Genomic DNA, 12,641 nt, shown 5'->3' with positions numbered 1-12,641 from the left:
AGTATATTACGTTACTTAAGGATAAGCCATATTTTAAATATATTTACTTACTGACCATTATACTACTTGTAGAATTTACATGTTTAAACAGCAATTACTTCATACAATGGATAAATGTCGTTTAAACAATTATGAGAATTTTCATGATGTCATAATATAAGAGAAATATGCTGTCCACCGATTAATTATCAAAAAGCTAATAATTACAGCTTAGTGTTCAGATTTGGATTTAGTATTGTCATGTTATATGTTATTAGTAATATATACAAATTTAGACAATATAGAATTAAGTAAAATTACCTTAACTTTTACCTTAGACATACAAATACTTTGTTTTTAATATAAAGTCTCATATTTTTAAAAAGCCAAAATATAATACAGTTGAACTTCAAACAAAGAGAGGGTTAGGGGTGCCAGCCCCACAGTCGAAAAGTCATGTGTAACTTTATAGTCAGCCCTCCAAATCCACAGATTCAACCAATGGATGGTTATGTTCATATAGTAATGTGGTGCGTATTTATTGAAAAAACTCTGTATATAAGCGGACCCATGCAGTTCAAACCCATGTTGTTCAAGGGTCACTGCGTATATATGTGTATATATATGTATATGTATGTAAATTCTACTGACATTTATTCAAGAAAGAATTCTAGTAAAATTCTATATATCAGAATTTCTTATAAGAGACAAAATGTTTTTTAAGATTTGATTATTTAACCATCATAACACAGCACATGTCCCCTACAAAAATTTTTTCAAAAATGAAAGAGCTTATTTAGTATTTTTTAAATAGTTGTAATGTTTTACCATTAAAATGTTTAATCACATATACAATTTTAATCTAACTTTTTTCATTTTATATTATGAAAACTTTTATGTGTTCCAAGACAAATGAAACTTAACTAAATTAGCAAAAAAAGGACCAAAATTGTTTTTATAATATCCAAAATTGACTGTGCAATGTGAATAATAATAAAGAATAAATAAGGCAAAGGTAATGAGACATACAGTGCATGCTATGAAAGTGTCAGTGTCTAATTACCCATTTAAAACAATAAATAGAATACTGATGGTCACTTCCTTAAATATGACCAATGAATGAAAAGAATACAGAAAATCAGGAGACAAGGTAGTATTATAAATCTTGTTATGACAGCCAAAAATGATTTTCCTTATAGAGCAGCAAGTGTATTTTGAAACTGTCAGGGACTAATTATTGATTAGCTACTTGGATATAAAATTTTGCAAACAGTATCTCTTTGATGATATGCTTATATTGTGGTAAATCATAATTAGGCATTTGTTAATATTCCTCGTACTTATCTAATCCTTTCACAAGAAAAAAATGAAATAACGTTATATTCACACTGATGCCTGAGGAGGATAACTTATGAAACACGTGAAAGATTTTACCTGTCCAACCAGGCAAGCAGACTCTTGGCTGCTCCAATCAGATCCACAACCGAAGTCAGAAAATCATTTGGCAATTTTCGGCTGGTTCTCCCATCATAATGGCCACTCCTTCTCCTCCCTGTTATAAAATTCTGTAGATTTTTGGCAGATGCATTCAACTTGTGAGAAAGGGTTTTTAGATTTTCTGTTTCCAAGCCATAATTCTGAAATATAAAAAGACAGAGAACAAATATACTTAAAGTCAATATTTTATTCATTCGTTAAAACATTTACTGAGTACTTTACTATATGTACAGGCAGTGGAACAAATATTAAGAGTTACACATAAATAAGATAGGATTCCTGGCCTAGCAGAACCCATAGTCAAATGAGGATTTGGGGAAATGTCAGATAAACAAATTACAAGAAAATGTGTAAGTGCTAATATGAACATGGAAAGATGAGGGCATTATATCTTGGAATTATGCCACCTAAGACAGAAAGATTATAAGGACTCATAAGCAGTTTCTTTTTTAACCCAAACCTAAGTTCATTTACTTGTGAAATTCATTATTATCAACAATTATTTTTGAGTATCTATTCTATTAGCATATGCATAGTCATGAATGTAGGCACTAGGAAAAATTCTGCTTCCCCCAAATGAGAAAGTAAGTACAATCCAACAATAAAATGAAATAGCAAAAAATAAATCACATACAATATAACTTTTCTTCTGTGTCCTCTTCATAATGACTCACATAAGAAGTTTCTTTTATGATATGGTATACCAGGAAAACCTCTGCATCCTCAGGGAAACCAATATACTTTCTCCTTTTTATAATACAAATTATAAAACTAAACTTATTTATAATTTTGTCATGGTTGCATTAGCTCACAGTCAAATATGAAGCACATCTAAAGAAATCATAATGACTTTTTGGTAAGTATAATTGTTCTTCTTTTCCTTGGTCTCACTTTTCAATTTCTATTAATATATATTATTTCACCCTAAATGTTTTATCTATAAATTATTGCAAAAAGGATTTATATGAATAAATACAAATAAACTTTTTTTTACCATATGCAATAGGAAAATATTGTCGGATCCCCTCAAATAAACTTTAGGGAAAGATTTCACAAGTCACAATTAATTTTAAAACAGATAATTGTGAGTTGTTAACCTGATCAGAGGATGACCTTGATCAAAGTACTTAGCAGCATGTATGTTACTGTCACGTGTAAAATTAAAAGTATTATTAACTTACAGAAAAACATAAAACCCAAAGAATGTTAGATAGCCTCTGAGGCCCAAATAAATTCTAAGTTTGATTTATCCCCTCCTTTTACAGTTAAGTAAAGTGAGACACAGGGAGATATTTTGATCTGCTTAGAGCTCAGAGCTTAGAGTACAGAAATCAGAATGGGACAACAAGCCCCCAGGCCACCTGTGAGGAAATACCTCTACCCCCACTCCTTAGCACCAATAATCTATTCCTGTTCAAGCAGAGTAGTAGAAACAAGTGAAACAAAATGGAAGAAAATACTGGGGGAAATGAAAAAGGGAAGAAAATGGCACAATGAATTTAGCTATATTATCAAGTCAACAATCACTGGGTAGCTAGTTTATAAGAAATTTAGGTTTATTCTTTCTATTTAAGAAAAGAAATAACTTAGAGGAGAAAAAAGGAGGGCGTAGAGGAAGATTTGGATGCATAAACATTAATAGCAAGTTATGTATGTTACCACTAAAGATTTAATAGTGATAAAAATCTGATTGTTCTTTGCTGAGAATTTACATTTTTACTAAAAGAACACTGTTTTGGAGCCATGGATTTGTTTTTTAAAAAACATAGTATATTATATATTCACCGCTAAATTTGAATTGCAATAGTCTCTCAAGTTAAAAGGTTTGGTTTACACAAATAAAACAACATTCTATTCAAATTATATTGCATCTGAGCATGGATTATTTGTGAAACATTTTGGAGATTTTATCCAGCACATATCCTCTTATAAGAGATATTCTCTAATGACTAGATAATGACTAGATAACTTATATCAACTAAACTGAAAATGATACTTCTGAAGTACTTGAAAGTATTTTCAGAAGTTTTTCCCTGTGTTAAAGCATTTTCCCTTAAGTACAACAGTGTCTGCCCTTTTCATTTTTGTGTATTAATGATTTTAATGAGAAAATATTTGTTTACAAACAAATTATAAAAATTTCTCAGAGAAACTCAAATTTAAATAGTTTATTAGTGAGGAACGTAATCAATCAACCTGGTAACATAACTTGCACTCTGTAGCCAGTAGCCCCGACAAAAGATTCATTTAAATTATCTCTTCTTATAGTACCATCTCAAATATTTTATTAGAAAAGGTAAAAATGATTTTAAAAGAATACAGATCTTCTCATAAAAATCTGAAGGCAAAGTAAAAATACTTTGAAGATTCCAAAATTTAAGATAGCATTACATTAAAAAAAATACAACTCAAGAATTAGAGAATAGAAAAATCTTCTGGACAAAACCTGGTAAGATACCCTGAGGTCTCTAACTTGGAAGCCTACTAAATAAATATCCTATATGGAGGAATTTCAGGTAAAAAATACAGGCCACAGAGGAATCCAGTAGCGAGAAGAGACAAAAAATGCGTAGTAGAGGAAATTCTTAAAACTTATTCTAGTTAACAAATATAACTAGTTAAATCAATAATTCAAAAGCATTTAAGAATTCTAGAAGAGTACAAAAATAGGTTAGAAGCTTCTCTGTATATAACAGTGTCTGTGTGATACTATTTGAACAAAAGAGATGGATTAGTTGATCTCTCAAGTTAATTTTCATCATCACAGTTCTCAGTTCTAAGTAGCTCAAAATCAATTACTGACAACACAGATATCTTTTTGCGTTTTCCTTCATGAAAGTGGACGGTTTGTTGTGACTCACTAAGTCACCAGTAAATCACACTCCCCTGCCTGCCATGTAAAGAAGCAACAAGTATATGAAGCACCCCTTTGCTTTGGGCCAAAGGTATGCAGATGAGAAGTACTGTCTCAACTTTTTAAAAATGCAGGTTTATTCACTACAGACTTACTTTTTACTGGATATGCATGGGACAACTAGGCATTACTATTGGTACAGAAAGGACTACATCAAGTAAACAAAAGCTTGGACATGAAATGTACTTAGCGATTTTCTTTATCCTATATGTTACCTATGTGGTCAGTAACATTCATGCCAGGAACCAGGTGTGACTCCACACTGATTCAACATAGCCAGTCTAATCTTAAGGAACTGATGCTAAGTTTCTACTGTTCTTCTCTCAGTTATACGCATGCAAAAGCACATGAAAGAAAGAAACAACATTTGAGAAAATCGAGCTGGCTCCCTCACTAGTGGCAAATTCTCACTAAACACTTAACTGGAAATATTGGCACCATGTATTTTACAATGTCAATGCTATTTTATTCAGAGCTCTTAATTTGAATGCATCATGTAGCAGGTGTTTAGGTTTTATAATACTTTGCTTTATAAATATGTGTGAGTCCTAAAAAGATTGCTTTAATGAATTTTTTTTAGAAATGAATTATTTTGAGATGAATGAACCAAGCAATTATGTTGCAAAGAAACAAATCCTAGCAATGGCAGGCATCAATTTTTTCCTACAAAATACCTATTACATGAAAAGTATATGAAGAATGAAATGCAAACTGTTCTTATCCTGTCATAAATGATTCACTTGTACTTCTCAATAAAAGGTGCAGTCAAAACATAAATTAAGGGCTATACATTAAACTATATGTATTTTATTTATGCTTTATTATTTTAGTTAATACAAGGTGCTCTCTATTGAAGCACACCAAATGGTAGCATAACAGCTTGAAAGAGTTAATATAACTCCAAATCATGAAAAGCTTATTTCTTTCTAGGATAACATGGTACAAACAGTATAGTTGGTGCTTAATAAATATATGTTGCATGAATGAACAAGTTACTAAATAAACCTTTGATTTTCAACAGCTGCCATAACATTTATTCCCCATCAGGACTAATTTCAAGACAAGGCAGATGAAAATATTCCACTGCTCAAGAAAAACAAAGGAATTTGGTAATTTTTCTGTGTCTTCCTTATTTTAGGAACAGAAACTTCAGAGTCTGAGGCTGTGTCGGCAAGAGAAAAAAATTACAGTTCTCTGGAGAAAGGCAGATAACTTCATTCAGTAAGATAACATTAATTGAATATCCTCTACTTGCTAATCACTAGGCAGAAAGCATATCAAGGACCAAAAAACCTAAGCAAAGAATTATAATGTGATACAAAGTGTAAGGTGACATTCTTCCCATCACTTCCCACTCTGCAGCAGCTAAATCAAAATTCTTATTTTTCTCTGATCACTGCATACTCTTTCACAATTCTGTCTTTACACAGATTTTTTCTGCCTAGATAACTTTTCTCCAACTTTTTTATCTGGCAAACATCTACGCATCCTGCAAGTCCCAATGCAAATCCCACTTACAGTTCCTGGATCCCTCAGTAGTGTTCACCATCTCCTTCTGTACTCCCCTGGGATTTTAAAAATAAATCTATATTATCTTTTAATGACTGTTGTCTTTACTGGACTGTATACATCTTAAGAGCACAGACTATGCCTTTTTAATCTTTGTATTCCCTGTGGTAGCACTGTATGAGCATGAATATATAATTGTTAAAAGAAGAAATAAATACAGTAGATGTAGGAAAAAGTAGAAGAGTCAGTAGAGACATTACAGTTTTGAAGAGACAAAACATAGTTCCCCATTGCCGACAGCACAACTCCTGATGCTCAGCTTGCTGAAGAGGGATGTCACCTCCTGATTTTATAACGGCATGTAGAAGTAAATCAGAATTCACTGCTTGGAAATTTGCTTTATATTCACTGGAAAACATCTGGTGCATAAACTGTAAGATATGTGCACTTTTAACATGTTGATGTATAGCCATTAGGAAGCAGTGAAAAGGAAGTTTAATATTTGACCTCCTTGGGGAATAAACATAGAAAGAATGAATTTAATGTTTTGATTTACTTTTTCCCAAGAAAATGATGCAACACTATGCTGCTTAAACCCAGAACTGCACGGCAGTGGTCTGTATCTCTGATACCATCCTTTTAAGTAAGTCTAGGTCAGCAGAGCTTATCCCAGGCCAAACTCCAAAGTCTACAGGTCTAGACTATCTGTAGGTAGTACCGTAATCACCAATCTTACTTCCTTCTTCAAAGTGGCAGAGTGGAGCTCAGCATGTGAGTGGTTCATCTAAGAGAAGCCCTGCTTATGACACATACACTCTAGACTTCAAGCTGTGACACACTCAACTTTACTATTATAGAAGATGTGGCAAAAAGGGGACTGCTAGGTCAGATACCCATCTCCAAGCCACTTATATTGTACCTTCATAGCGATTCTGACTCATATTTGGAGACCAGTATGCAAAAACACTGTGGACTCTTACCTTACCCTGAGTACTAGCTTTTATTTCAGGCATGATTTCTGCAATCAGATTCAGATAAGGGAGAGTGCAAGTGCATGCTCTGGTCTGAATTAATTTCTTTTATCTCAGGAATAAGGAAACAAGAAGATCCCCAAATTATCATGTGAAAAATATGTCAAGTCTCTTTCATCACCACTTTCAAAAAACGTTTATTCAGCATCTACTATTGCCAGGCATTTGTGCTACACACTAGGTGTTTAATAAGCAATGTCACTTTTCCCACATAGCTTGTAGTCTAGCAGAAGAAACAGACATTAAACTAATAAATACACACACAAGTATATAATTATGAAATGAGATGAGGGTTAAGAAAGAGAGGAAGAGCGGGGGGCCAATTTTAGACCAGGCCAGGGTGAGGGAGTGATCAGGGAATATCTCTGAGGAAAGGACAATTAGGGTTAGACTGAAATGTGTAAGTGGGAGGTACTATTCAACCAATCTGGTTTCAGATTCTTTAAAAACTATTTTCAATCAGTTCTTTTCCCCTTGCTTAGTCTATTGGCTTTTAGTGAAATTTGATGACATTATTGGTGTTCCTTAATGAAAATAACAGTTCCCATTGCTTCTGTGACAACTCTTTCATAGTTGTCTTCATGCTTCTCTGACTACTCCATAAGTCTCCTCTGAAGGCTACCCTTCTTCCTTCCCAGCTGAAGTGTCAAGTTGTGTCCTTTGTTCTTTATATTCTACAGGCCCTTCCTGGGTGATCTCTCTATCTATGGATTCAATCCCTATATACTTGAGACTCCCAAATCTCTATCTTCAGCCACTTCTTAGCTCTAAATTCAGAAATTCAATTGTCTGATGAGTATTTCTTTCTGGATAACACAGAGATGCCTCAAATTCAACAAATCCAAAACTCAATTTATATTCCCTCCTAAATCTATTCTTGCTGCTATTGCCTATCTTCATTATTGGAAGATCTTCTACTCTATCTCTGCAGCGAATAAGATGGAATCTTCCTCAACTTCCTTTATCTCACTCATTACTCCTAGTCACCAGATCTTCTGTATTCCTGTTGCACATCCTTAGTTTAAGCCCTATTCATAGCCTAAGTAGATTATTTTAAACATCTCCTAATTGTTCCCCTGTCTTCACTCTATGTCCAGTCCACTCCACCTTTCTCACCACCATCAGTTACCTTTTTAAAGCAAGTATTTGATCATTCTTGCATAGTCCTCCAGTGCCCAGATGAAGAAGTACTCATCTCTTATCAGGATATTAAGGTACTTTACAGTCTGGCCCTATTCTATCTTTTAAAGCCTAATTTTAGGCCACTATTTCCCACTTATTTTTGGTGGGAAAATAGTTTATCATTTTTCATACACACCAGGCATGCTCCTTATTCTGTGTGCCTGTGTATGTGCTGTTTTATCTACCTGGAAATTCCTTCCCTCTGTTCCTCCACCTCTTAGAACACATGCTCGTCCTCCACTAGGCTGTTAAAGATCACCTCTTTTGCAATATGAACCCATTTATCTTAGTCAAAACTTCTGTGCCCCTAATACTCAGCCCATACTTTTATTTTAGTAATTATACTATAATATTGCGATTATTTATATGTCACTCTCCCCCCACTAGGCTTTTCAAGATGGCAGGAACTAGAACTTACATCTGTCACACACAGTGCTGACTGTACTGATTCCTGAATTACGTTTAATTATCTACACATTTATTATTAATCATCATCATCTTAATAATAGTGACTACTTAGTGAATGCCTACTGTGTGCCAGGCACAGAATTAGGCACTATTCAAACACTATCTCCTTTGCTTTTCACACCAATACCAAGAGGTAGTTAATATTATCTCTATTTTTTAAAAAAGAACTAAGCTATGGTGAAAGGACTTGCACACAAATGTCAGTAATTGACTGAGTCAAATTTCAATCCCATATTATTATAAGATTCATGTTCTTTTTCACTGTGGCTCTAGCCCCAGTCATGTTAGTGTCATCTTACCTAACATGGGAAAAAAAAGTCTATGTTCCCCTCAGAATATCTAATGTACTATCAGAATCTTGCAGGATTCTTTTCACATTGATTTCTCTTGTCTGACTAGGTACTGCTCTTTTAACACACAAAAGTAGACATATAATGTACAATATTCAATTTTCATTGATGTATACACAAAGAACACTAAAATAATTTAATTATTTTAAGGATGGTTTTTCTAAAATAGGATTACTTAATATTTGGGATACTAAAGCAAAACTTTTAGAAGGAAATGAACTTTATAACTGATTGTATGCAATCGTACATCCCAAATGCTTCTGTGAAAACTCCTTTGGTGAGTTTTCAAGTAGTTTTTCAAGTAGTTAAATAAAATGTCACCAATTGAGTTAATAAGCCCCTTTAATTTGTAATTTGGTCCTGCATAGTGCATCAAATTCAATGAAGGAGGAAAATATCACCACATCCAGTTGGCTGATAATGAGGGGATCTTTTTTTTCTGCTTGAAGGAGAAGAAATGAAAAAATTTTAAGGAAAAAATTTTTAAAGGAAAGAAAACAGGAAAGAAAAGCAAAGTTTCCCTTCCCACCAGTTTTATGATGTCCTTACCAGTGCACACAGAAGGTCAACCGCTTCCAAGATCAGTTCCTGATGGCCGATGCGGCTGACCCCCAGATCCTCTAGCTCCTGATGTGTAATGCGCAGCAGCTGGTCTCCACTGATCTTCTCCCTCTCAAAGTTCTTAATATACTGCTGCAAACAGTCATCAAGACCTGCAAAAGAAAAATACGGAAGACCAGAATGAAGAAAAAAAGAGAGTTGAACCGAACAAATTAAAAAAAAAAAATAAAACAAGCATTAACTCCTACCCAGTCACAAGTTAAGTCCATTTCAGCTCTGGACTAGTTCAATCATCCACCTTTCCTCAACCTATATATGGGCTTCACTGGGGAAAAAAAAAATCACTTCCTCATATCCCAGCTGTTAGGCTCCTATTTGAATTTTCCTCAGCAGCTACTGCAAGTCTTTACCTCTCTTCTCAGCAGTTCTCTACGCTGCCTGTTTCTCAAAATGTGCTAATGGGCAGGTTCTCCTACTTCCAAATTTATCTGCACCCCACTCCTCCTTTCTTCTTTCAGAGGGAGAGGTACCCTTCTTTCTATACAAGGCTAATCAATCTTCCTCTGCTCTGGAATCTTCTGCCACCTTAACACTACTTGAACAATTAAAAAATTAAATGCTCTATTTCAACCATTTCTTTCTTATTGACTCCTTTGTTCAAACCTCTGCCATCTTAAAAAAACAAAATAAAACAAAAACATTTCCTTGATTTCCTTGATCCTGTGTTCGCCACCAGTCTGTTACTCCCTTCAGAACCAAACCCCTTACACCTTTATTTCCTCACCTATAATGCACTCCTTAATCCACCATTATTTGGAATTTACCCAGATCCAAAAATGGAAATCCACAGTGGATACGTTTTTCAAGATTACTCAGGGCACTTCATAAGTGATTGGCCAGGCTACAGATTGGGTGGCTTCAATCACCTATGAAATGACCTGATATAAATGATGAACTGGACTAACAAGATTACTTCTCTCCAGATTTTTAAGTAAGGAATACCAAGAAAATGAGGCAATCACGAAATCTAAAAGGTCTTGATTATATGTCAAGGAGGGAGACGAAAGGCCATAATGGGCAACAATCCAGTTGAAATTATGACAGAGTGGAAATGATAAGCAAGTAGAGAAAGCAGAGACAAGGTTACAACAATTGTGCAAAGGGAAGCAAAGTCCCATAACAGAAATTATGTAGCCACTGAGAGAAGAAAAGAGACACTCCTAAAAGCCACCTGGTTCCTGATAGGATAGTTTAGTACCAGGCCACACATGTCCTTATTGTCTTTTCAAACTTTCTTGAAGTAACTTGAGTTACCCTGCAGTCTCTCTATACTCCCTTTCTTTCACCTTCCATTGGTATATGCACATCACTCTTTCCTGGTTCTCTCTGTCCATTCGTTCTCTGTACCCTTTCAGGATGTTTTCTCCAACTGTCCTAAAATATTGTTGCTCTCCACTCCAGGGACCCATTCCTGACCCCCTTACCTCTCCTCTTTACATTCTAACTGAACAATCTCATCCATGCCCATGTCTTCAACTGCAATCTAATACCTCATACTTCCATTTCAGATCTCTCTCATGAATGCCAGACCTACAAATCTACACATCGTAACATGCCACAACACAACTCATTTTCCCCTCCAGAGGAGTCTCTGCTGCATTCACTGTCTCAATGAATGGCACCACCATCTATCCCAGTATAAAGACTAAATACATGGGAACCATCTTAGATTTATCTATCTTCCTTATATCCCTGCATCCAACCAATCTCCATGTCTGAACAATTGGTCCTCCAAAACATCATTTATATATATATATCCTTTCCTCTCGTTCTCCACTGCCATCTTTCTAAATCAGGCCACAAACAGTTGGCCTAAAACAGTTTTACAGTTTTCCTGCTGCTAGTCATTATCCTTTCCATCTTCCCCAACATAAAAATTCCGATATCATTCTCTACCTCAAAAATGTTCACACAGCAAGATCCTTTTTGACCCACCTCCTAGAGAAATGGAAACAAAAACAAAAATAAACAAATGGGACCTAATGAAACTTAAAAGCTTTTGCACAGCAAAGGAAACCATAAACAACATGAAAAGACAACCCTCAGAATGGGAGAAAATATCTGCAAATGAATCAAGTGACAAAGGATTGATCTCCAAAATATACAAGCGGCTCATGCAGCTCAATATCAAAAAAACAAACAACCCAATCCAAAAATGGGCAGAAGACCTAAATAGACATTCCTCCAAAGAAGATATACAGATTGCCAACAAACACATGAAAGGATGCTCAACATCATTAATTATTAGAGAAATGCAAATCAAAACTACAATGAGGTATCAACTCACACTGGTCAGAATGGCCATCATCAAAAAATCTACAAACAATAAATGCTGGAGAGGGTGTGGAGAAAAGGGAACCCTCTTGCACTGTTGGTGAGAATGTAAATTGATATAGCCACTATGGAGAACAGTATGGAGGTTCCTTAAAAAACTAAAAATAGAACTACCATACAACCCAGCAATCCCACTACTGGGCATATACCCTGAGAAAACCATAATTCAAAAAGAGTCAAGTACCACTATGTTCATTGCAGCTCTATTTACAATAGCAAGGACATGGAAGCAACCTAAGTGTCCATCGACAGATGAATGGATAAAGAAGATGTGGCACATATATACAATGGAATATTACTCAGCCATAGAAAGAAACGAAATTGAGTTATTTGTAGTGAGGTGGATGGACCTAGAGTCTGTCATACAGAGTGAAGTAAGTCAGAAAGAGAAAAACAAATACAGTATGCTAACACATATATATGGAATCTAAAAAAAAATGGTTCTGAAGAACCTAGGGGGAGGACAGGAATAAAGACACAGATGTAGAGAATGGACTTGAGGACATGGGTAAGGGTAAGCTGGGGCGAAGTGAGAGAGTGGCATGTACATATATACACTACCAAATGTAAAATAGATAGCTAGTGGGAAGCAGCCGCATAGCACAGGGAAATCAGCTTGGTGCTTTGTGACCACCCAGAAGGGTGAGATAGGGTGGGATGGAGACACAAGAGGGAGGAGATATGGGGATATATGTACATGTATGGCTGATTCACTTCGTTATAAAGCAGAAACTAACCATTGTAAAGCAATTATAC

The 12,641-nt window shown here is 35.0% G+C and overlaps 1 protein-coding gene across 5 annotated transcripts in view; it reads right to left on the bottom strand.

The window, feature by feature from the left end:
- CNKSR2 (connector enhancer of kinase suppressor of Ras 2) overlaps nucleotides 1-12,641 on the bottom strand; it is a gene marked incomplete at both ends in the record, with an annotated part of 254,832 nt that overhangs the window by 192,437 nt on the left and 49,754 nt on the right. For all 5 annotated transcript variants that reach the window (XM_082864886.1, XM_082864885.1, XM_082864887.1 and 2 more), the window contains 2 exons: nucleotides 1,414-1,616; nucleotides 9,480-9,643. In XM_082864886.1, the coding sequence (XP_082721012.1) occupies nucleotides 1,414-1,616; nucleotides 9,480-9,643 (367 nt within the window). The remainder of the gene's footprint in view (nucleotides 1-1,413; nucleotides 1,617-9,479; nucleotides 9,644-12,641) is intronic.

Source organism: Leucopleurus acutus, assembly GCF_964270905.1.
Source record: "Leucopleurus acutus genome assembly, chromosome: X".
In the NCBI taxonomy this organism is placed as follows: Eukaryota; Metazoa; Chordata; class Mammalia; order Artiodactyla; family Delphinidae; genus Leucopleurus; species Leucopleurus acutus.
The sequence above is the reverse complement of the archived record's forward strand: the minus strand, read 5'-3'. Positions and strand labels throughout refer to the sequence as shown.